This window comes from Hyaena hyaena, unplaced genomic scaffold, assembly GCF_003009895.1.
Source record: "Hyaena hyaena isolate Hyena2069 unplaced genomic scaffold, ASM300989v1 scaffold_448, whole genome shotgun sequence".
In the NCBI taxonomy this organism is placed as follows: Eukaryota; Metazoa; Chordata; class Mammalia; order Carnivora; family Hyaenidae; genus Hyaena; species Hyaena hyaena.
Genome location: NW_024081082.1, coordinates 1,310,913 through 1,337,671, shown reverse-complemented (window position 1 = coordinate 1,337,671; position 26,759 = coordinate 1,310,913). Strand labels below are relative to the sequence as shown.

Below are 26,759 nucleotides of genomic sequence, written 5' to 3'. Positions count from 1 at the left end.
CACCAAGTATTCTATTTTCTCATAGGTGTGCCCACTACGAATCACTTAGGAGGGAAAACAGGCTAGCGGGCAGAAAATGCTACAACACGCTTTACAACAACCGTGGCGGACACTACCAGTGATCACCTGTATCTCGTTGTCATATCCCCCGGGGAGAGAGGGATTACACAGCCCAGCCCCTTTACAGTTAGCTGGAGCCAGAACCAGAACTAATACCATCAAACATTTAAGGCTCACTGATTTATTCTTTCTGGAAGGAAAGCTGAACCTGACTCTACCTTATTATGAATTTTACATACATTCTGGAAAGATCTGCTTTGATGTGTTCTGACCTGCTTTCTCTTAGACAGGCATGACACTGACACACACTAGGTCCCGGGCACAGGAAATTCCACAAAGATTTGTCTTTACAAACATCTTTAAGCTTCATCTTCAGGTTGTCAGTCCACAGGCTCCCCGGGCCAATGCGCAGCCCACGCACATCAGCCGCAGCCAGCCAATCCTAAAATGATGGGGTAGCACTTTGTCTCTCTGTAATGTCCTGCTGGAAAATCTCGGGCTTTTGTAAACGCAGAAAAGGACTGTTTCAAAACAGAACTGCCACTGTCAGACTCTGGTTGGGTCGACATTCCCAGAAGGTCTAGGAGTGACATGTGAGGACTATAAAGGGAATAGAAATGAGTTTCATTCAGTGGCAGAAATTCCCAGGGAATGCACTTTAGAAACTTTTCTCCTAAAACAAACAGATTCAGTGCTTGGGTTGTTCTTTCTTTCCTTTGTCTACTCAATTGCTCCTCACAATGAATTGGTCCATGATCACATTCCAAACAGGTTTCCTCAAAAAGTGTTTCTAAGTAAGAGACAGATCTTGCAAACTCAACAATCTTATGGAAACAGCAGTGCTGAGTGAATTTGTTTTCTGAACGGGAATAAAAAAGGATTATTTTTCAATGGCGGTATACTTCCTACATGCCCATTACCACGAAAGCCCACCTTTGGGGAAGCTGCGGCAAGGTTAGCAGTTGCAAAGCCTGCCGTAAAAAGCAGAACAAGAGGGCACAGTTGCACCAGAGCACAGTCCCGATGTGGAATCAAAACTGCTCCTTGTTCATGAAATCCTCACGGAGACCACAGCCGGGGAAATGGTGAAAGGGAAAAATTGCCCATATATGGCAATCAGTTTTGACGCGAGACTCGTCAATGGCCCATTCTTTCCCAGGCACATCATTATCTATCTGATCTGCCAAATCTGATACTTAACAACATTGTCTTTGGAACACTTGACATACCCTCGAAAAGTCTGTCTTGTAAATCACAAAGAAAGATGACAGGTTTCACAGATTTCATCAGTGGTAAAGAGAAGGGAGGCATAAAGGAACAGATACTAGGATACTCATAATCCTGGCACAATGAACCCTATGAACTGATTGTATTTCAAAAGGGAAAATAATCTCTGTCCCTCAATTTTTATTGAGGCCAAACAAGACACCACTGACTTAACCTATTTATCTCAGCTCCTAACTAAATTGAGTTTTCGGACTGTAAAGACAAATGAACAGGCAGATGGCATGATTTCACGGTACAAAAAAGTAGTGGAGAAAGGTGAATCAGGGCAGCAGACTACTGAAGCTGTAGCCGCTCCCTCCTGTCCCCAATCCATAGAAATAACAACAACAAAAAGTTAAAAGAAAAGGAATCCACAGCTATACTGCCAAGTAAGACCGTATCCTTCGGGGACCAACTACAAGGAACTCCTGAAGGTGAGAAAACACTTGAGAGCAGAAAGATGGAGAGACACCAAAGTTGCAAACACGAAAGGAGGGGACTTGCTAAATACAAAATCAGAGAGTCTACACTCAGAGGTGGCTGATGCTCCGAGATGGGAATACCGAGAGTAACTGACCTGATGCGTTCAAGGAGGCTATTGTGGAAGCAGCCGCCTGGCCAACTACAGGTCTACTCGTCCACCTTGAACCAGGCAGAGACATCACAGTATCTGCCCCCAGATGAAAGTGGTAGGAGTGGAGAGACATGGCAGTCTATTCAAATCAACAAGGGCGCACTCACATCCAGAGACAGACTGGTGCAGGCTCCTCCTGCCCTCCCCTGTAATGGCTCAGTAGAAGCATTTAGAACTTAAAAAAAAATTAATGTTTATTTATTTTTGAGAAAGAAAGAGACAGAGACAGCATGAGCGGGGGAGGGGCAGAGAGAGAGAGGGAGACAGATAATCCAAAGCAAATTCCAGGCTCTGAGCTGTCAGCACAGAGTCTGATGTGGGGCTCGAACCCACCAACTGTGAGCTCATGACCAGAGTTGAAGTCGAATGCTTAACCAGCTGAGTCACCCAGGCACCCCAAATTTAGAACTTTAAAAGAAGAATAATCAATATCCTCAAAAAATACAAGAAACATATAAGAATGACAACACACTTCCACATAAATACATACATAAATACATACATACGTACATAGCTTTGAAATGAAAACTGTGACCACTGAAAGTAAGAGCCCGGTGATGGCTGAACACTGAATGGATATAGCTGAGGAGCAACTCACTGAGCTGGAAGATCGGATTAAGTAATTCTTCTAGAGTGTAGCACAGCAGAGAAAAGCTAAGGGATACACAGAAAACAGAAACAAAAGGTCAAAGATCTCTTGAATGGAGGAATTTGAGAAGAATAGAGAACAAGGGAATAATAAGAGCAAAGACAAAACAAACAATCAAACATGGGGCGCTTGGGTGACTCAGTTGGTTAAGCATCTGACTTCAGTTCAGGTCATGATCTCATGGTCTGTGAGTTCGAACCCCACGTCGGGCTCTGGGCTGTCAGCTCAAAGCCTGGAGCCTGCTTCGGATTCTGTCTCCCTTTCTCTCTGTCCCTCTCTTACTCATGCTTGGTCTCTCTGTGTCTCAAAAATGAATAAACATTAAAAAATGTTTTTTTTAAACAAACAAACAAGCCCAGAATTAAAGAGGAGATGTCTCTGATTGTACAGGATTAATAGGAAAAGACCTGCTCCTACAGATCAGAATATGTAGGATGATGGAAAAAAATAAAAATAAATAAATAAAAGAAGGGAGAAAGGACTCTAATTAAAATTCCAATACAATCAAGGCAACTGGATAAGTATTTCATTTAAATGGTCATGAGCACTACAGATAAAAATCTTTCTTTCCACCTGACCTCTGAGATCATTCCAGGTAACACCAACACTGCTATTAACAGCTGGCCACCCAGACCTTGGGTCTCCACTCTGCAGCTGTGCCTCTCCACCCACTTGGGTGAACTGTGTAAACAAAGTTGTTTAGATCATACCTTGGACCTCAACAAGGTCTGGAAACATTCCACTAAATTCCTGACTACAAACTCTAGGCCTATGATCTTTCTTATGAAAAAATGTTCTTTACCTCAAGGCATGTAGTACTTTTAGCTTACATCATTCTTTCACACTGTTGGGTCAGCACTGCTGATTCAACTTCTCCAATTTGCCTGGATCCCAAGACTCCCGATCTTTTGTTAGGAGCCTCCGTCAATTTCTCACATAGCCTTTATGCCATGTTTTCCAACAATTCCTAACTAGAATCTATCTTGTGCATCACAACGGCCCTAACTCCTGGGCTCCTGAGCCTCAGACATGGCACAGCTAAGCTGTTGGCTCCACGTCAAGGATCTCATCTCAAGCCTCACCTGAATCCTTGCTGGCCTCAAAACTGCCTGGGAATTCTTTCTTCATCTCTAGTCAGTCAGTCCCTGTGTCCATTCTTCAGAGAGGCTGTCCAAACCTCCACCATCTTTCAAAGTTTTCTAGCTAACCTCAGCTCCCCTTGCTCATAGTAAATGGCTTAGGATATGATCCGGCTTTTCCCAAATATCTTTTGTGAGCTATTAGTATACAACGAAATATTTTAAAGGTGAAGATACAATAGGTTAGGAAAAGCATTTTTCAACATAAAACAGATATATATCCTGTATCTCTAAGGTTGGTAATTCCTTCCAACTGTACTTCATATACCACTCTCCTGTCTGGAACTGCCTTCTGCTCTGGCTTGAACCACATCACTCTTCTACTTCTCCTCCCACTTCTGGCAACACCCTCTCCACCTCCTCCAGCTCCTCTGCCAACATGCCAATATGCCTCAGATCTCCTCTCCTTTAAAGCCGTAACATGCTCCCAAGGGGATCACATCCACCCCCACAGCTTCAAGGACTATGGACATATGCCAACAACGACCTCTCTCATTTATATCCAATAACCCAGACTCAAATGTCCAACTGCTCATGACCCATCTTTACCAGATGTCCCCGACATACCTGGGCCTCAATTTATCAAACTAGACTCATTAACTTTACTCACTCACCTGCTTCTCTGTATTCCACTTTGGTTTATAGAAATACCATCCACCTAGTTTTCCAAGGAATAAGTCACACTTCCTCTTCCTTAACCTTCAGGCTCAAGTCATCAAGTTCAGATGACTTAGTCCAAAATGTATGTCCCTGTTGCCCTCACTCTTTGTTCCCCAAGTTACAATATCTCTCTGACCTCAAACATTCCCCTCATCTTACATTAGTCTACACCAATGAGTGGCAATCTTGGCTGCACATTAAACCTGCCTGCAAACATTCTGAAGATCCTAATGCTCGGGGCACATCCCAGGCCATTTATTTTAAAGTCTCTAAAGATGGGGACCAGGCATCAGCATACTTTACAAGTTCCCATAAATTCCAATAGGCAGCCAGATTTAAAATTTTTCTAGAATTGAAAACACTGAGCGCATAGATTCAAAGTGCATAAATAATGAGTTAAAAGTCTTTGACATGATGGGAGCAGGGGCAAACCAGGAACCTGGAATTCTAAGGCCTGATAAGATGTTTGGGGAGAAAAGAGCAGACTCTTCCAGACACACGAAGCTAGGACTCTGCTACACATAGACCTTAACTGGAAGAACTACCTTGCAAAGAATACACAGTTTGACCCTTGAACAACATGGGTTTGAGCTGCGTGGGTCCACCCATATGTGGATTTTTTGGATAAATTTAGTATAGTACTGTAAATGCATTTCTTCTTCCTTATGATTTTCTTAAGAACATTTTATTTTCTCTATCTTTATTATAAGAATACAATACCAATTATTTATGCTATTGGTAAGGCTATGAGTAGTTAAGTTTCGGGGGAGTCAGAAATTATACACAGATTGCACCCCTGTGTCCCACATTGTTTCAAGGATCAGCTGTACTCTGCTGTGAGCCAGGAAGATCAGAGAGGCATTTAATAATGACAAGTCTGGATTCCACCTAGAAAATACAAGATGTATGAATGTATGCACCACTGAGAGGTTCCAGTGACCTTAATAAAGGTAAAATAGCTCCACATAAGGAAGTACATTTTATAACAAATGTATTAGCAGGATTCTGGCTAGTTAACTGTTTTCTTGTGTGTTTGCAGAATTTAGTCTCCGTTTTCAAGTGTTCAATTTCCAGAACTCTAATAAAAGGAAGCACTGACAACATAGCAATGTTAAAAGATGTTTACCACTTTCTTTCATTGCAAAAAAAAAAAAACAAACAAAAAAAAACAGTGTAATATATTCACATACTTATGAAAATATCAAAACAATTTTATTTTTGCCATTAATATCTTGTTTTCTAGATGATCTAAAAATAATTTAAGAATCCCAAAATGATAATCATTCAATTCCTATAACACTCGATTTGGTTTCCTTTCATTATTTCTTAGCAAATTCAACCATATATGTTAATTTGATTAAATTAATCATCTGTATTAGATTCTAAGATTCACCACAGGGAAGAAAGAAAGACTCTTAACCAAGATGACAATTATATATTTAATACATCTTGCTTTTAACAGCAATTTTCAAAGTAAATACATCATAGACCTTATAACTTATTAAAGATTGATAGTGCTTACAAAGTTGATTCTAAAAATATACCTTATTTGTTCTAAATGAATAATATTATCTGGAAGATAGAATAATAAATTATAGTAGTATGTGTACCACCACTATAGTTAAGATTGTGTACATATATTCAATATGAAATCCTTTTAGGATTTTCTCGCTTTCAGCCTTAAAATGTAAAAGCAGATTAAAGTTTGGCATACAAGATCTCAGTCTGACAGCAATGGTTTTAAAACCAAAAATTACAAGATCTAGTTGACATACAATGAAAGCATGGGCACATGCACATACATGTTTACATGTACATCCTCTCTCTCATGCAATCCAGCACGTGTGTGCGCATATACACACACACACATACACACACACACACACACACACACACACACACACAGTAAACAGAAATCTCCACCCTTGTGTATCAGACAATTACCATCAATAAAAGTTGGGAAAAAAATTTCGCTAAAGTTATGTTTAAACCACACTTACATGGTTCCAGCTGTTGGAAAGATACACACAAAACTGTTATCAAGATCTTTAACATGCACAAAATGCCATCTCGGTACATTCTTCAACAGGCTTAAACTATTCGCTAATGGGCATAGGAATATATAAAAAGCGATGTGCTCGCCCATTCCCCACATGGCATTGCAATGATAATCGGTCACATGACCCTGCCAGCTAATGCGGTTTGCTTTACAGAACGCGGCAGATTATAGAAGGCAAGAGGATTAGAAACTTCATGGGTTTCTTGTGTGTGCCATGTGCAAAAGCAATGGGATATGACAGTATCATTTAACACTTTGCGGCACTGCAAAAGGCCAGTTTTGTATTTCTAAAACACATTTATTCCAGCTAAATTTCCCAATGGTACCTTCTTTTAATTATATATAGTCTTGCAGATTATAGACTTAAAACAATTTAATGCTGATAACCTCTCCTGCTCAACACTTTTACCTCCAGTGTAATTCCTTTTTGGACTCTCTCCAGTAATGCAGGTTTGAAAATGTTTTACCGACGTTCATTTTCATTATGAATTAAAACACCCAAAGCTCTCTGAGACAACATTAAAATAGAAACTAACCACACATTAGGGCACCCATAGCTCAAACTGCTGTGATTAGAAAAATAAAAAGGCACAACAGTAAGGAAAAGAGGATATGCCGGCTTTCCATTTTTGTCTTTCTTTTCTTTCTTTCTTTTCTTTCTTTTCTTTCTTTTCTTTTTTTCTTTCTTTCTTTCTTTCTTTCTTTCTTTCTTTCTTTCTTTCTTTCTTTCTTTCTTTTCTTTCTTTCTGGCTTTCCTCTTATTTTATTTCACTCAGTTTATAAACAGTTCAAGCATTCTTATACTCTGCATGACAATAACAGGATATTTTGGCACATCAACATTGTGACACAATATATGGTATGTTTAAAAAATTAATTTAAGAATTTCATCTATTAATGCATGTATTTTTAATGTAGTGCATATATATTTTATAGTTATTTAAGTCAAATACATAAAGGTTTGCAACTGATTTACAGATGAAGCAATCACAGATTGCAGTAATATATGTGTATGTGCATGTATATGCATATGTGCATATGTATGTGTGTATATGTATGTGTGTGTATATATATATTTACTATATATATTTACACACACACACACACACACACACACACACACACACACACACACACCTATACACCAATCAAGGGGAAAACTGCATCCTGGCAATTTTACAGTCCGAAGTTTTGCTGGAATAGCTATCATGCCCTTTTCAGCTTGTTTTTCTGTACAAAAGATAGATTTTTGCTTTCTTCATTCCTGATGAGATTTTTCTGCGATAACTTTACATTCATACTGTAAAAATTAAAAGGTTAACAGATTAAGGTTTATTTGGAATACCAATTTCCACATAAACTAAAAATTAATACTTTATTAACATACGCCCACTTTGTCAAAGAAGCTGAGAGGTATGCGATGATTTGAATTAAACGACAAACGTGACAGGGAGAAAGAGAGTTCACGGTCTAGAAGTGAAAAGAGACAGCAAATGCAGGCAACAGACAAGGTGACTGCATTTCAAGCAAATAACAACAGTATGATTCAGATCAATCCTACTACACGAAAGGAAGCAGAATGGGTGAATCAGCAAAGGAAAGGTCATGAACTTCACAACAGGACTGATACAGTGAATTCAGATCATATTTTGTCAAATTGCTTTACAATTTCAAGGAAAAAAATCTGTCACATTAGCAAAATCTTCTGGTCAAAACAATATTTTCAAAGCATAGCTATAGATGTACACCCACCACTCAAAATAAAGGAAACTAAGAGGCTTAAGATAACCGAGTGGCTAGGGTATCAGAATGACAGCAACATAAGCCACTCAAGTCTCCTAGCTGCCTCCAACGATTAGAGTGACAACACATTCATGGAACTGCTGTGGCCCCTGAATGCTTCTCCCTGACCCCTGCCATCTATGACTGGGGTTATCCACGGTGTCCGTCTTCCTTTTAACTAATATGATCAAACACCTTGATGTGCCAGAGATGGTCCTAATTTCTAACTACTGAAGCAACACAGTCACTAGTAATGTCTCTTTTCACTTTTAAAATAGTCTCTTTTTGATGGGAGTAGAAACCTATGGATTAGTTTTCGAAAATAAGATGATACGTCCTATCACCTTACCCATGACACATTTGAGTTTTTCTATCCGATGGTTCCTCTGACCTTTAGTATGCTTGGTTTGGAGAAAACATCTTAATAACAGATTAAATAAGCATCAGCTTACCATTGCCAGTTGTCGACCAATGTTTCCCATTGTTATGCCTCCAGCAAAAAATATACACGGTAGCCAAGAGCGAACATAGAGAAAATCTGGAGATGTATATCTAGAATAATAGAAATGCTTTTAACAACCCACTGAGGAAGTACAATGACACTTATTAATGGAAATAAGTTGTCAAGTCTATAAAGTGGCTGGCCCAGTTTTAAAATCTCAATTCTGAAATCATTTGCCAGTTATTTTTAGCAAACAAGCACCAAGAAGAATACTTACTGATATACACCATTATAGACTAGCAATTGAGTGACCAAGGTTGCTAAGAAAGCAATTCCTACTCCAAGGCCAAAACCACTTCTAGACCTATCAAAGGTCCACCACAGTCCAATGGAGAGTGCAGCCAGGGTGAGAGATAACTGGATGTTGTTATCAAAGTCCACTTTCTGAGATATGGGTTAAAGAATCATCTTACAACTTGTAACTGCATAATACCACCTGTTTATTTTCATGAAATAAGAGATGTTACTGTTGAGACACGAATTGATTGCTTATTCCAGAGCGCGGTCAGTCTTTTCATACAATGTGTGACACTGAGTGAGATTAAAACTGTCTCTGATATTTACTAAAGATACAATGAGTGCATGATGCTTCATTAATAGATCCCACCTACCTGTAAGTCCTTAAAAAAAAAAAACTTCTATCTACACTCACAATTATAAGATCAGACCCATTATTTGAGAAATGCATTCTTTGCTAAAAATGTAACCGGAAGCCTCAGAACACAAGTATTGCTAAAGGAACATACTTTTGCTAAAAAAGAGTCCAATATTACTTCTCAAACAGGTTCAGAATTACTTAAGAATCATACAAGAACTTGAAAATAGAAGAGTTGACAGCTATTTAACAGGGTACCACATTCTCTGTATGATTTACTGACAGACACATTTTATAATAATGCAGTTCAGAAACAAGAGTACCAAGGACACAGTATCCCTTTCTATTATGTCAACTGTTCTAGTTTTAATTTGTTGAGGATAAAGCCTTGAAGTGAACATTATCTTGCAACCTGCCAAGCTATTTTGGTGCCTGAGACTTTCTGGTATAGGACAGTTTGCTCAAATGATATTTTATTTCCGTCACCTACTTAAGCATCTATTCACAAATGCACGGCCCTTTTCTACTCCTAAATCTCTGGGCAAAACGAAGCTTTACAAATTCAATTTTCTCATTTCTTTGCTAGAGGATTACACTAAAGGAATTAATTTCAAGTATCATTAAAAGGGCATTATCTATGTCCCAAAGGCCACATCTTGGCTCCATATCCAGTCCCCAGGGGAGACTAGATATCTCGCCAAGCTAACTGGCCATGCCGTAACTAGAGAAGAGAGGAGAAGTTCAAAAAATGCATACAAAACTATTTCTTACTTCCTTTAACATCCCATTGTTTACCACCATCCCCCTTCCCCCACCATCTGGTACCTCTAAAACCTGGTTTGCTTGACTTCTCGGCATCTGAGAGCTATTGTTGGCCACGCCCTCAAGGTCATTTCTTGATTAGGCTTGATTTATGAAAAAACCTATAGTTTATAGTAGGCTTTCCGGAAAAGATTCCTTATTCTTTACCAGACGTTATACCTAAAGCTCCAATGGAAAGGTTATATGCTCTGATTTTTCTATGCAATAAACATGCTTAAAGTGTAGAATTTGATATTAACTGAGTTCTACCTATGATGACCAAATTAATTTCATTAAGGGTCAAAGCAAAATAAACAGGTAAACAGGTAAAATAATTGATCTGAAAAACAGTACCATGTCATTTCTCAAGTCTAAGGGACCTAATATTAAGTCTATGTTATAAATTTATGTTAACATTTTGCAAACATTTTGGATTTTACTTAAAGGGCAGGCGTAACAGTTAAAAATTGCTATATTCAGGTACTTCATTGACAGAGAAAGAAAAGAATGACCAAAGCAAAAAATTTAAATTAGACACATAAAGCTTTTTAAATCCCAGACAGGGCCATTTAAATTTCTCTATTTAAAAACACGGGAAACATCTAGGGTAGAGCTATCTAATCCACCAGCTGGAGAGGAATTTACGCGCTCGCTCACCAGGCTCCTGAATAGAAGAAGGAGTCCTTCAAAGCCTTGAGTCAGGATCTCTGGGGTCAGGTCTCAGCTCTGTCCCAGACTTGCGGTATGAATGCCAACCCCTCCAGCTATCATTCATCTTATTATTTTTATAAAGAAAATGTGGAACTAGGTGATTTCTAGTTGTCCTCTAGATAGAATATTACAGGAGTTTATCTTTTTAAACCCTCCTAATCACTAGATTTGTTTGGGATAAAATCCTAAATCTCGAAAGACTGCAGCAAGCTAAACACGTTAGGAAATTCTTTAATAGGGAAATGGAAAACCAAAATAATAACTGCCACTGAGGGCCTTCCAAATTCATAGACCCCTAAGGGCTAGCACAACTGGGAAGAGAAAGGCAACGTGTTTGTGGAATCGAGGATCATCACGTGCCTCCATTCCTCTTCCCAAGCCTTTCCAGAATACCTCAGTATCTTCTGTAAAAGACAAGGAATCTACCGGCCACATGGCCCACCCCCTCTCCAGCTAACTGCCAGCCTTGAGCCTGGTGCAGAGCAACAAGAGGCAACCCTGGGCAGCCTGACCCACATTCCACCCTTACCCCAGCGTCCAAGCTCCTGCTCCTCCACACTCTAAGCCACATCTTCTAGAAAAGGGAGTACTGAACTAGCATGTCCCAGACTCTTTTACAAGAGAAAGTCAGGGGTGGGAAGAAGATGAGAAGCAGGGAAGATGACAAGATAAAAACCTCAAGAGGGCAAAAACGTTTGTTCTGGGGTGCACTGTGGTGTGGGGGAGAAGACAGTGGGGAGAAGGGAAATAGAGGCCACTTTACCCTTCTAGCAAGGACACTATAAAAATACTCATACAGGGGCACCCGGGGGGCTCAGTCAGTTAAGTGTCTGACTTTGGCTCAGGTCATGTTCTCTCCAGTCGTGAGTTCAAGCCCTGCATCGGGCTCTGTGCTGACAGCTCGGAGCCTGGAGCCTCCTTCGGATTCGGTGTCTCCCTCTGTCTTTTTCTCTCTCTGCTCCTCTCTCTCTCTCTCTCAGAAATAAACATTAAAAATTTTTTAATAAAAAAATAAAAATATTCATTAATCACTAAATAAAATGTCAGAATCTTTAAATGATCACATTTTAAAAATACATACCTTAGGGAAAAACTTTCTTTTTGGCCAGTGTCTAGCTGAGTATTTTCACTTACACCACCTTTAAGAACATTTACGGGGTTTGCTGACACTGATTAGAACCAATAGATGAGTCTGACATTTTCTGAAAAAATTATAGGTTCTTTAAATTAAAAACAAGCCAAAAGAAAAAGAAAGAAAAGAAGACAGCATGAAGCTACCACCTGTCCTTCTTGGCAAGTCTTAAATGAAAAAAGGGAAGAAAGAAATGCTTTGAAAACGTACCTGTTTCAATCTTAGAGTTACTGACACTATACGGAAGTAATTTCTAAGCTAAGAAACCCACGCAAAATCTGCAAACATGCAAAGTTTCCGAGTGCTACTGAAAACCGGGGACTTTCGGGAAAGGCTCTACCCCCTCCCCACACCCCACCCGCACACACACAGGTCCTCAGGTGATGTTTCCGCAGTACAGCATACACGCTTTTGATGACAGACACAGCCCACTTTGACAGTGGCGAAGCTGCAAGGGACGGTTTAACCTCTGGTTTGTTGCAGCGGCTTTGTGATTATGCATTTCGCCACAGTGGAAAGGATACAGCACTGGCGTGATTTATGCCGACAAAGACGGCTACGCACCGCATCACACTGGACCACTCTCTTTTAAATTTATGTGGTTCTCCTAGATGCCTGTCAATGCAGGGGTATAATAACCCAATCACGGCTGTGGAAAAAAGGAGAAAAAAAAAAAAAACATTAAGTCATCTCCAATGCTAGACTGGCAAAACTTAAGCTAAAAGAGTCACTACAACCCCCATAGCCATTTGAAAGATTGTTTAAAAGGCTCTTCAAGTTACTTAACATCAATCACTGATATTTTTAAACTTACCTCCCAAAAAAAAAAAAAGATAACACCACTGAAGAAGGCACTGTAAATGATTACCGCAGTATCCTAAACTGTAATTGGCAAAGCATGATTTCCACGCATGAGTCACAGTTTAGCAGTTTGCACTAAATGATTCATGCTACTCTTCTACTACTACTATCTCTGAGGTTTGAAAAGCATCAAACCAGCTGGCAGTTAAGCAATGTTCTCTCTAAACTACATAACCATGAAACATGCTATAAAATGCCATAGATTGTCTAAAGAGAGCCGGAAGCGTAAACGTGTACAATAAGCTCATCGCACACATCGTGTTCCTTCGGGCGCCGATGACTGTCCCGTTACACAGACTATCTTCGCTCCTCCAGCTGGTCTCCCGTGCCCAACGCTGTCCCGACCTTCCCCGCCACCCTGGCCCTCTAATGAGACTCTAGGTCGTATTGTCAAAACGGAGAAACTTGCAACAGAAGTCTATACGTGAGCCTCTTTCTGCACATAGGAAAACAACCTAGGAAACTGATTCTATAAGTTATAAATTTCAGTTAAAATTTAAACTCACTCTTAAAAAGATGAGGAGAAATCATTTTAGTACGTTTCTTGGTTTTGGAAAGAACATCTTCGATGTTAGCTGCGTAATTATGAATAACTGTACGCAAAATGTCTATGCTTGAGACTCAAAATACTTGCACCCAAGTTTTAATTAAAATACTTGTCAGACTTCAACACTCTATTCATTTAATGGGAGAGGATTTTAAAAGCGAAGTTAGTCATTTAAAAAAAGACCTTAATGAACCAAAACATTCTTCAACAGGTTATGAGGAAAATGTACTTCTACAGATTAAATTTAATAGGAAATAGCTAGCCAGCTTTGATTTGCTAAACTTCCTAAAAACAGAATGCAGAGGTTGCCATTAAGTTAAAGACACAACTGTTACAACAGTTGAAAAGCCTGTTTAGAATGCCCAAAGCTATCTATGATGTATCTTGAAATTATTGTTCCAAGATCTGAGTGCCTGAAGATCAGGAACCCCACTGTTAGGCATTGGCTAGCTATACCTTAACAAACGATGCATCCAATCATTAAGGGAAAATGGAAATCAATTAATATCAAAACTCGCAGGCTAGCAGACCTCCATCTGAAGGTGAGCTGCTACAATGATGTATCCGTGTTGTAACCCACAAATCTCAAAGTACTCTCCTGAGTTAGGCTTTTGCTGAGGATAGCTCGTTCACAGATCATCAAGAGATTAACAACAAATTTCAGCAATGCTGACCTCCAACAACTATTAGTAAATTTAAAACTTTCATATCCTATTCTTATTTAAAAGGCTCAACTCTAAAATCCTATGAGATTAACTGACAGCATTTCCAAATTTCTACAAAATTAAAATGGCACCGAGCATGCCTAATGGTTGAAATATATCTAAATGAATGTAACCTCTTTTTTCTTTCTCAAGGGGTCATGAAACTAACAGCTCATATCATTCCTCGCGCTCGCTCTCCCTCTGTCCTCCCTCTGCCTGTTGCTGAGTAAAATCAACTAAGATCAGGCATCCAAGTCAATTTTCCTCAGCAGCTGATGCCACAGGTAAAGAATTATCACATAGAGAATACTGACGTGTGTGCAAAGAAATAAATAAGTAAAATTGACTAGATTTGTATGCATGTGATGTCAGACTCGCAAGGGAGAGACAACTGAGGAGAGAAAGCAAAAACACAAAAAGGAATTTAAACTGCCACGCTGCCAACCTTGGGATTTGCCAATAAAAATCAAATCCATTGAGTATGCATGGTTCTCGGATGCTCACTGAGAAGGAGAATTCGAGGAAGCTTGTCACTTCCCATTAAATGTCTTCTTCCTTCCCTTTAAATAAAGGCATGGCAGAGTCTGATCACAATATCTACAGCACGGTGAGGCTCCACTGTGGGGGAGCTCAGCACAACTGTCTGGGCTTCTTTTCCTCTTTCTCCACTTTCCTATCCTAATGGGATAGACTGTTAAAACCGTGCCATCATATGCAAACATCATCCTGCTGAATCGGAGGGTGCTCTGATGCAAAATAACATCGCTTGGGATAGATTCAAGCTCTTTCCCAGGGACCAGTTACAGCCTACCAAGCTGAAATCAGAAGAAGTTTGTAAGACATCAATATTAAGTCACCATGCTTTCAGGACGGAAGTGTGTTTAATTCAGTTAAAACACATGGTAGTGTGTTTAATTCAGTGATGCACTACAAGGGACAGTTGCAATCAAATGTTTTGCAAGGAAAGGGGGCTGAAAGCACAAAGCCACTGAATGAGATGGACTTCCGTGGAAAACTACTACAGGATAGGAAAGGTTCCATTCAATAAATACCTAAGCTCCCACAACGTGTCTGGTTCTTGATATTCAGTGGGGATTTAAAAAGAAAAAAGAGTAAGACACAATCCCGGCCCCAAAGTGACCACAGCGTGGCACTGATAGCGTCCGGTGGGGGCCCAGTCTCCCCTTGGCAGGTGCTGAGGGAAGGCAGGTGCTGGGATGTCAGGAAAGATTCACCGAGAAGGTGGTCCCTGAGGAAGGAGCGCTCCGCAGGTCAGTGCGTGGAAAGGCTTCCTAATCCCAAGGAAGCATTTGAGGAAAAGCATGGAAACTGCAAAATACCCACTACTACCTGGAGCTGGAAGCTTCAGGCAAAAAGGAAGCTTCAGAAAGACTCAGAAGAACAGACAGGTTGGGAAGGGCCCTGCAGATGCTGGGGAATCGGGAAATAATGCCATTGAATTTGTACCAGAGAGAGGGGCATGCGCTCCTATGGCACCGAGGGCATCACACGCAATAGGCGCCAGGGAGCAGGCAGAGTTCAAAATCAAAAGCAGAAAAAGAAAGCAGTGAAAATTCCCATCAGAGTGGTAGAGGGCCGCCTGGACCAAGAAAGAGACAGGGGAAACATGGAAGTTGGACCCTTGGAGGTAAGAGTGAAGTCTTGCGGGGCTCCCCAGAAACTGGTAAATGACTGCCTGGCCAACCTGGAAAGATTGGCTTTTCCTTTTTACATTAGACGTTAGCTTCACGGGTATGAACATAATTTGGTTATTTACAATTTTCGAGTCAGTTTCTGTAGTTATGTTATGCACACGATGGTGGTTATCTTTTTCCTCTATTCATTCTTCAGAAAGATTCCTTTGCAGCCCTCGCTCATGTTCAAGAGGTTTCTAACTGATTCCAATGCACTGCACACACAGAGAAGTTAATCAACTTGAAACACCAGCCATTATTAAATTAAAAATAGAGAACCATAAAAAGGAAAATGAGAGCAAAGGCAATTTACCAGAGTTCTCTACTGGGTGTCCTTCTAGAAGCATGGCTAGCAAATCTTCCAGCACTTTGTGTCACAGGGCAAGGGAGCAAATAACCAGGGGCCCTTCTGTTTGCACGTAGGAAGTGGTGATTCTGCAGAGCCCTCAGAAGGGGCTCAGCCTATGAATATTGTTGGATGGGAAAATCAAAGGACAATTATTGGGTTTTCTGACTTAAGATGGTTAAGAGCCTAAAGAGTTCTGAAAATGCCTACCAACACACGTGCAGAAAAACATATACATACTTTGAACGCGTGTCAGCTTGTACACACTATGTTTGTCATATGATTTACTTTTTATTTCTTTGATATTTTCCCTAAAATTGGGGGCCAGAGGGGCAGGAATCCATTTTCTACCTTTGGCAACTGTCACAAATATGGTACTTTGCTTTCATTTACTAAATACCGTGACTTACCCAACAAAATCAGTAGCAACATTAACTGAAATCTAGATTCCAAAATGCCTCTCTATCTTCACTTACCTTGTGGAATGTACCACTGTCAGAAGAAACACTTAAGCAAGAAATGTAAGTGGAAATAGCCCAAACAGAGAGCTATGAAGTTAAGTTTGCAAGTGTGACAAACCTAGGGGCTGGGAAAAGGAAGGAAAGCAGCGGCAAGGTGACCGAAATGTAGCATTAACATTTGGAATCTTCCTTTCTAAGTAGGAGCTTGTGGCAAAAATGCCCACACCACAGGGACAAACGCGGCCCCTGGTCCTCTCCTTAATGGAGGTACAATGAAACCTCGGTCAAGTTCTCCTGCCCCCGCCACGAATGTACACCACACAACAGTACATTCCATGCAAGCCGGGCGCTTCATCTGCAAGCTTCGAATGAGGCACCCCTAGGAGAGGGGAGCGTGAGCAGCTTTCTCTTTCCCTTTCTCCAGCATGTGAGATGTGACCTAGCTGCACCACTCACCGGGTGGCTCTGAGACCCGGGGCTCGCTGGTACCCTCTCTTCATCTCAGCTTCCTCATTCCCCCAAAGCAGGCGCAATGCCAAAATCTCACTCCCAAAGGGGCCCTATGGATCCCTGGGGTTACGGGGTGAGCCTAGCACATTAGGAGGCATTCATTAAGTAAGAGCTTCTCTCCCCTGACCTTCCTTTTGTCTATTCTGAAAAGACATGTTCTTCCAAATCCCAAATAGCTTCAATTCATAACCAGATAGTAGCTATACCATAGGAGAAAATAAACAAACCAGGGGTGCCTGGGTGGCCCAGTCAGTTAAGCATTTAGCTCTTGATTTTGGCTCAGGTCATCTCACGGTTCGGGAGTTCGAGCTCATCGGGCTCTGCGCTGACAATGTAGAGGCTACTTGGGATTCTCTCCCTCCCTCTCTCTGTCCCTCCCCCACTCTCTCTCTCTCTCAAAATAAATAAACTTTAAAAAAAAAACAGAAAAATATGGTAGGAAAACTTAATTTTTTCTTTGGAGTTTCAATGAAAGAAAAGAAAATACAAGAGGGCTGGTAGATATGACAGAGAATGATAAAATATAATTTTGCTTTCTCCTCTGTTTGGACTAGTTTGCCTATTCTCTCAGAAAATGTAATAACCCTGGAACAACTAAGAATCACTGCCTTTACAAACTTTTACTATGAATATTGTAACAGAGACATCGATCCATAAACCATACTGGAACCTGACCACAAAATGTCCTTCCATCCATGCAATTGCCTAGTAGGTTCCGCGAGGTCATCTCACACCTAACACCTCACTCTTCGACCTCCAGCTCTAGGGTGGAAGTCAAGAAGGATCTCCATTTTACTGCAGGTATTGGTGTATATTAAATATGAGACACCAAACGGACATTCCAAAAAGCAGTTTCTCCCTCAATCAGAACTTTCTTCTACCACCCACTGATGGCTTCCTTCTATTACTTTCTTTTATGAGGTAGTATTAATCTATTGGTCTCTGTCATTGGAAGAAGCAAAAGAGCGTCCATGATGGAAGCTCAGTATTAAGAAGGCTTTCTGAAATGCTCCCCTTTATCCATGACACATTGTCCACCAAAAAAGATCTATAATAACTACTGAAATAGGATAATGATTTTTAAGCTAAGAGAATCTACCTTATTTGTATCTTTAAGTATTCATTATTCTTAAGCTATATCTGATAGCAAGATACCAAGAAGAAAGCATGTCCAAAAATCTATAAAATAATAACATGAAGCTTTAAATTTTGAGTTATTTATTTATTTTGAAAGAGAGCACTCGTGTGCACACACACTCAAGCGGGGAAGGGACAGAGAGAGAGAGAGAGAGGCAGAGAGAGAGAATTCTGAGCCGGCTCCACACTGTCAGGACAGAACCTGATGTGGGGCTCAAACCTACAAACCATGAGATCATGACCTGAGCTGAAACCAAGAATCAGACGCTTAGCCGACTGAGATGCCCAGGCGCCCCGAATTTGGCTGATTTTGAAAGTAAATTATTGCCTACATGAAGCTTTAAACTTGAATAAAATGACTCCATCTTTCAAGTTTTCATCTACTTCAAAAACAAGGTCATAACATACATGGATCCAACCCTTAAAGCCAAACAGTGGCAATGATGATCAAAATAACTTAGAGTAAGACTTAATATGAGGTGGGTTGAAGAAAGGATAAAAAGCCTCAACCTGAAGAGAAGCAAGATTTGTTTTAGGGTTGAATTTTTAAATTTTTTAATGTTTACTTATTTTTGAGAGAGAGGCACAGAGACAGAGTGCAAGCAGGGGAGGGGCAGAGAAAGAGGGAGACACAGGATCCCAAGCAGGCTCCAGGCTCGGACCTGTCAGTGCCAAGCGGGACACGGGGCTCCAGCTCAGGAACCACGAGATCATGACCTGAGCCAAAGTCGGATGCTTAACCCACTGAGCCACCCCAGAGCCCCTTAGGATTAAATTTTTTAACGTTCACAGGTCAGACAGAAATCAGACACAACAGTACCTACCCTGGGATTCCATTTACATCACATTGTGGAACAGGGACAGAAAGATCAGGGGAAGCCTGAGGCTGGGGGTGGGGAATGGACTGCAAGGGGGCACAAGGGGGTCTGTGAGTGACGGAAATGCTCTACAGCGGGACTGGGATGGTGGGTGGCACAAGTTCACGCGTTCGCCTAAACGCATCGAAGCATTCATTTAAAACCGGTCTGCTGTACTGCACTGAAATCAATGCTGGGGAAAACAGGTCCTGCTCAGCCAGCATGCGCACTCGTGTGCTCTGCTCCCTCTCTGAGCATCACAGAAGCAACCTGCACGTACCTGAGGCCGTGCCACAGCACGGGGGCACCCACCATGCTGAAGAAAAGATGCTTGCGATCACGTCGGGTGGAAAGAGTGTCACGTTTCTCTGAATCTGGAGTAAATTTAACACTAATGCGAGAAATACTCCAATAAAAAACAGCACCACTCCGCGAATCATCAAGTTCACACTCCTGCTAGTGACAGATGAAATATAGGGGCCACGCTTTTTGGGCCCAGGCGACTCCGTCTCTCCTTCTGCCATGATTTCATAAGTTCAGTAAACTGGTAAGACCAAAAAAAACAACAAAAAAACAACAAAAAAAACCACTTCCCAGCCGAAAAGCCAACTGTCTGTTAATCGCAGCAGGCTGGCGTTTCTACAGTCACAGCATCTTGTCCTAAAAGAGGACATACCAGAAATCCTGCAAGAGATAAGAAACAAGAAATCAATGTTTGCCTAATGAACGATCCTACGATTTTTCTGATTTCGATACTAATTAATTTCAAAGTACTAATAATGAAATGACAAGCTTATATATTATGTAAATTAGTTACTTACTGCATAAGAAGTGGTTTAAAAAGCATTTTTAGAGGCATGATGTAATAAATAAGTGATTTTTATTTACCTCTATTTATATATTTACCAGGACAGAATAAGTGACCTGCGAGGTTCACAGGTTAGATGAATAATAAAAAAAACTTACCCCACCTCTGAGAGGAGCAGAGCAGGGTACCTGAGACAGTCCCCCCAGAATCTGGAAGATTAAAATCCAGGTTTCTGTTTCTTCTACCTAAATCTCCAACCCTATCGGTTACAACAGATAGGCCTAGAGATTTAGGTAACAATCTTTATACTCATTATACAATAAATGAATCCATATAGGAAATCAACATATTCTGACTGAAAACTTTGTATTGCTCACAATAATATGTGACTTGCTCGTGAGGATGGCCTCTCTAGGAGAACGGCTCGAGCTGTTGGGCTGTTTAATGCTTATGCGTTTGAGTTTTCATACAAAAGCATCTTACAGAACACAGACCGCCACCCACTCAGCTACATATACACCAAGCACAGAAACTGGCCCTCGGCCGGCCCTCCACAGGCCTCAGCTGCATCCCACCCCTGCCTGGACCCTGTCAACCCTTGTTGCAACCCGAGGAGCTACTGTGGTAAATCTGCAATAAGAAGCAGAAGAAAGGACATGAAGGAAATGAAGGGTAATCCATGGCTGGGGGGTAAGGAGTTTTAGCCACACGGCTCCTGACTCCAAAAGCCTACAACTGTGCCAGTACCATCAGTCTAGGCATCCGCTCACACCTCTAACCAAAGTGATCTTTCCTTTGTGTGCGTTTGTTTTAGACAAATAACATTTGATGCTTCTATGAGTGGGAAAATAAAAACAAAAAACCATGTGTAAACTGGGGGCTTGGGAGAGGGGTGATGACTTCAGAAATAATCACTGTAGGGGAGCCTGGGTGTCTCAGTCATTTGAGTGTATGACTTTAGCTCAGGTCATGATCTTGCGGTTCATGGGTTCGAGCCCCACGTCAGGCTCTGTGCTGACAGCTAGTTCAGAGTCTGGAGTCTGCTTCAGATTCTGTGTTTCCCTCTCTCTCTGACCCTCCCTGCTCACACTGTCTCTGTCTCTCTCTCAGAAATTAAAAAAAAGAAAAAAGAAAAGAAAAGAAAAAAAAATAATCAGTGTAGGGGCGCCAGGCTGGCTCAGCTGGTTGACTGTATGACTCTTGACTTCAGTTCAGGTTGTGATTCCTGGGTTGTGGGATTGAGCTCCACATCGGGCTCTGTACTGAGCATGGAGCATGCCTGGGACTCTCTCTCTCTTTCTGCCCCTCCCCTGCTCACATGCAGGGGGCACACATGCTCTCCCCCTCTTTCTCTTAAGAAGAAAAACAATTCAGAATGAAAATGAGAATATTTGTGAGTACTAGTAACTTTCACAACCTATCAGTTCCATGTGATAAACACAGACAAAAGACTTTTTTTTCCTTGAACCTCAGCCACATCCAAAGCTCTGTGCCTAACACTCACACAGGGAGTTCTGGCCTCAAGCAGGTCTTCACAAACCTGACTTGGTCTATAGCATACCTGAACTCTATGGCTTCGCGGAGTACAGAAAGCACTATGCATTATGGCTGATTCACGGGGAAACATATTCCAATACCAACCCAAAATATCTCGAAAACATCTCCTGATCTGGTTTTGCAGACTCTTCCTTGCTGTCGTATCCAGCATATTACCATGCTGTACGTTCTCTCTACATTTACCGAGGTGCTTGGTAGCTATAGAATTCTTCACTGTCACCATAGTCATGACTATTGATACAACACCCACCGACAGAGGGCCAACTCCATGCCAGACATAGAGTTAGCTTGAGTCTTCAAGATCATCCAAAGGTAAGCATTACCAACCTCATTTTACAAATGAAATACAAAGTCAAAGAGATTTAGCAACTTGCTGGAATTTTACCTTAGGTCTGACTCCAAAAGCCATCATCCTCTTCCTTCTAAACCCTGAGTCCCATTCCAGCCCAACTCCTCAGACTTGTCTTTTAGCACATGGATACTTGTAAGGGAATTTGGTTACTGAAAACATGACAGACATGGAAAAACTAACTCGAGTGTAATATATTCTCAATACAAATAGGCAACTACATGATAGCACAAAGATCATGAGAATAAGTGAACCAATGCCTTGGAATTTTCTTTAAAAGTACTTACTACATCAAGGTGTGAAAAGAGGTTTTAAAGGAGAAAAAATCCTATGGCCAATTTACATACTGTGTAAGACCAACACACTGTGTAAATCCCTTCACTTCCCAGACTTCTGGCTGACGCTGTAAACCCCCCCACCAACGCCCCCCCCCCGCCCCCCGTTTCTGCTGTTAAAACAGCTACTCGAGAACAAAGAGTGTATATACATTTTAAGCAGCCCAAGTTCCTCCAGCAAATCATTTGTTTCTGTCTGTGCTTTTTGGAAAAAAGCAAATGGCAAACTATATGTCGCATTGAATCATGTTTCTCCGAAAGAGCAAAATAACTTCAGCTTTAAAACGCGCTGTTCAATTGTGCCTGGCTCGACTCACAATCGCCAGTGTTTGTCAGAGGGCACTGGCATTTTGGGCAGGACAATTCCTTGTTGTGTGGAATTGCCCTAAGCATTGCAAAACACTTAATGTCCCTGGCGCTTGCCCACTAACTGCCAGCGCATTTCCCCTCCCCTGCCTGAAACAACTAAAAATGCCCCTACATATTTCCAAATGTCCCCAAAAGGCAATGCCCTCCCACTGAGAGCCACTGATTGCTACAGACTGTTTCCGAAATCTAGAGACTTTCTAAACTATTTAAGTCATTCTACCATAGATGTTTATTCAACCTTTCCTCCCACTTCACCCCAAAAGTTTTCTTTAAAAGCAACACAGGATTTGTTTGCTGTTTGAGTGTTTTTTAAAAGCTAATATTTTAAAAGTCCAAGAAGCTGACTTTGATGACTATATAATAATATAATAGTATATAATTACCAGAGACAAAAATAAAAGAATGCTTTTGAAACACTTAAGGAAATAGGAGGAAACTGAGGGATCATCTATTCCAGGGGGTATGTGAGCCTGATGTAAAACAAAACAAAAAAGTTGTATGTATGTGCATTTTTCTGCAGAGTTCCACAGTTTGTATCAAGTACTCAAAAAGTCGATGACCCAAAAGGAAAGTTAAGAACCAGAGAAATAACACTTTTCTCATTTTACCAGCAGAGCAACTGAGACCCAGAGCAGTCAACTGAGACATGATGAAGACTATATACTACTGGGTCTTGCTGCCACAAATGTGTAGTGTGCTCCTGGAAATGACCAGACTCCTCAAACGGATAAGGGATTCCAAAAAATCACTCACTCCCTACTATGCAACAGCTAAGTTCCTAAAAAAGCATGTTGTTTATAATATCAGTCACACAACAGGGAAGTGAGTTATTTAAATTAAAGCTCTTGAAATTAAGAATCCCCCAATTTGTTTATGTTAATGTAAAGTTCAGTTTTCTGAATTTCCAGTTTCAGTTTCTTTCAGTTTCATAATTATGTACTGAAATTTTTTTCTTAAAACAAAATGTAACTATAACTTTAAATATTACTCTTACATCAATGATAAATTTGATTCTTCAATTTTTTTTTTAAATCTGTATTTGGAAACTTTAGATTACTCAAGAAATAAATTTGCTGATCAGGGAAGAAGTCTCTGGTATAAAAATTTAAAGAACAGTCCCTTGGATGCCTCGGTGGCTCAGTTGGCTAATCCTCCAATTTTGGCTCAGGTCATGGTCTCACAGTTCGTGAGTTCAAGCCCTGCGTCAGGCTCTGTCCCTGAAGCCTATTTCTAATTCTGTGCCTCCCTCTCTCTCTCTCTCTCTAACCCTCCCCCGCTCATGCTGTCTCTGCCTCAAAAATAAATAAATAAATAAATAACAAAAAGAAAAGAGCAGTCCCTCAATAGATCCTCAACAATAATCCTGGTAAGTAGGCAAGTATTTTTAATCCCCATTTTACAAAACAAAAAATGCTAAGTAACTTTCTGAGATGATAACACTGTATACTAAGTAGTATATCAGGACTAGTGCCCCCCCCCCCACCTCAGCAATACTCTGGCTTCGTGTAGAGTTCTTTCCCATTTCACCACAGACAAAAACAATTCGTGTGCCACACAAGTGGCAGCTTTTAAAGTCATACTGATCACTGTAAATACCAAAATAATGCGGGTTTTTTTTTCAAAAATTAACAAAGAAAAATCTCCCACATTACATACAAAATTTTTATTCTTCCTTGAGTCCTGACCAACAATTTCTATAAAGTATATGACTAAACAAAAAGAAAAATAGTTCAAACAGTTTAGATAGATCAATAACAAATCATCAAAACTGGAAAAACATTAGTCTAGGTATATGACTGTCTATTAATGGACTGATGTTATTACTTTTATAAAATAACTGCTACGTGATTCTGGGCCTTATGAATGAAAATCAAAGTTTATATCTTCCACTGAAACAAGTTTCAGGAAATAGACATTAGAAAACAAACACAAAATTTTCGATGTATTGTATTTGATCAATTTCAACACCCCCTCAAATCAAACAAGATCATTCATCTTCCAGTGATTAACAGCCACAGAAGTATATTTTCTTCCTCATGTTACCCTGTCTCTTCAGGTGTTTAGGTAAGATAGTCCACTATATAATAAAATTAAATCACTACCTCACATCTTTTGCATCATGTGCTCTCTTAATTATAATGGCATTCTCAAAACAGAATAAGCATAAACATCAAGAAAAACACACATCAATGAAAAAGTTTAACTCTCCTTAAATAAAAGCACACAAATATGAATCATAAGCTAGGGACACTAAAACTTCTAGAAAGACAAACATGTTTGCCTTGAAGACCCTGCAACTCATCTTTCCTTTCTACGTCAAAATCCAAACACAGAAACCATTAACCAGGCAGCATTCACATCCCATTACTACTTTTAAATGTCAAATCTCGGGGCACCTGGGTGGCTTAGTCGGTTGAGCGTCCGACTTTCACTTAGGTCATGATCTCGTGGTTCGTGGGTTCGAGCCCCGCGTCGGGCTCTGTGCTGACTGCCAGCTCAGAGCCTGGAGCCTGTTTCAGAGTCTGTGTCTCCCTCTCTCTCTGACCCTCCCCTGCTCACGCTGTCTCTGTCTCTCTCCTAGAAATAAATTAAAAAAAAAAAAAGTCAAATCTCAGTCACTGAAAAGTTTACGTTATCATTTGGGAATAATTTTCTGATAACAATGAAAACAACTGGTCTCCAAATTACTGAACTACATCTTATCCTTTCCTTTACTGGCCTGATCATACATAAAAGTAACAGTTGTCAGTTTAAAAAGAAATCAACCCCTTTCCCAAATTACAGGATTCACTGCCTGGTCACTTTGTATCAGATATGGACTGAGAACTATAACAAGTCACAGAAGTCAACCTAACGTTCACGGAAAGAATCAAAGGGGGGAAACAGGAGGAGTACTTGACTGGTATGTTTCTATGGAGATCCTATAATTTAGGCATCCCTTCACTCATTTTCACCCGGTGGCTGGCAATCAGGGCCAAGCGCCAAAGTCAGAAAACAATCTAGCCACTGCCTGCTTGGCTGCCTTCATTCTTCCTGTACCTAGGTCTGGAGCATGCCTCCCCCTGCAATCCTCAGCTCCACTGCAATACTGATCTGGGCCAGTTCCCATGGCGCAGCTGTCCAGGCTACCCATTCCTTCTTAAAGCATCGCCTCATCAATCCTACAAAATAGTAAGCTCTTCATGGTGTATTTTCCTAGACTGCGGAGCTACACCGTACTTGAATAACTTTTTTCCAACACTAACAGGGCATGGGTCATGGTCACTTGTTTTATTAGCACACGTCTCCCCAGCCCCCTCCTCCTCTCCTATCATCCACACCGCTCTCCTTTTCCAGACAGCCAATCCCCACTGAGCAACCCTAAAATCCCAGTAACTATCACCAACCGACTTCTAGGTCCTGACAAGAGTTCTCTTTGGATTTACCCACACACCTACTCCAAAGGTGTCCAATTCCAATCCAAAATGCCAAAGTCCCACTCCTCGACTCAATATCCACATATCTTCTTGCGGATTCTAAACTTACTACAAAAATCTACCTTTTGGATCCATCCCCCTCCCACAGCTGAGTCTCTCTGGCTACAAGCTTCCCAAGTCCTGACAGCTCTACGCTTGACAGCTCGCCGACCTCCACCCCCCATCAGATCTGCAGGGTCGCCCTTCCAGGCGTCCTCCAGCCTTCTTGCCTCTCCGACACTCTTCCACTGTCCGGGGAGTTTCGGCCGCTCCTATGACCTCCGCCCGACCCCTCTGTCCCCTTCCGGACCTCCCCGACCCTTCTCCAGGTAAGAGGAGCCCCTTGCCCTTCAGGCCCCATCTGTGGTCCTGGCTACTTGCATCTGCCAGCAGCGTCCCCAGGATGCAAACACACAAGCAGTTCCTCTTCCCGAAGGCCACCTCCCTCTTCAGGCCCCTTCCTTCAGCATCAAGTCCCCCGCGCTTCGCAAGGGGACCCCAACTCACCCCCGCCTCCGCCATCTTCTGGGACCTGCTCCCGCCCCTCTCCGGCGCTTCCTCCTCCCCTCCCACCGCTCCGCCTGAGCTCCACCGCGCCTGTGCGGTCGACGGGGCGGTGCTCCGACGATCGGGGCAGAGGAACTTCCGGTTACGACCCGCTCTAGGCGGTGAGCCCGCGAGACGGGGCAAAAAGGCTTCCGGTCTCCCCGAAATCTGAGGCTGCTAGTAGGCGTGGACTGTTTCGATGGTAGGAGGTGGCTAGGTCAGCTGTTGTTTGC

The 26,759-nt window shown here is 41.4% G+C and overlaps 1 protein-coding gene across 3 annotated transcripts; it reads right to left on the bottom strand.

Annotated features, from left to right (window-relative positions):
* On the bottom strand, positions 1 to 26,535 carry INSIG2 (insulin induced gene 2). Of its 3 annotated transcripts, none has more exons than XM_039253412.1 (6): positions 26,488 to 26,535; positions 19,388 to 19,791; positions 12,515 to 12,639; positions 8,969 to 9,135; positions 8,702 to 8,801; positions 1 to 660 (listed from the first exon to the last, which is right to left on the bottom strand). In XM_039253412.1, the coding sequence occupies exons 2-6, from the start codon at positions 19,629 to 19,631 to the stop codon at positions 607 to 609; spliced, it is 690 nt and encodes a 229-aa protein (XP_039109343.1). In that variant the 5' UTR covers positions 19,632 to 19,791; positions 26,488 to 26,535; the 3' UTR covers positions 1 to 606. The 3 variants fall into 3 exon arrangements, with proteins under 3 accessions (XP_039109343.1, XP_039109342.1, XP_039109344.1); XM_039253411.1 differs by lacking the exon at positions 1 to 660 and adding an exon at positions 5,159 to 5,296; XM_039253413.1 differs by lacking the exon at positions 1 to 660 and adding an exon at positions 7,199 to 7,767.
* Positions 26,536 to 26,759: the final 224 nt, after the last annotated feature.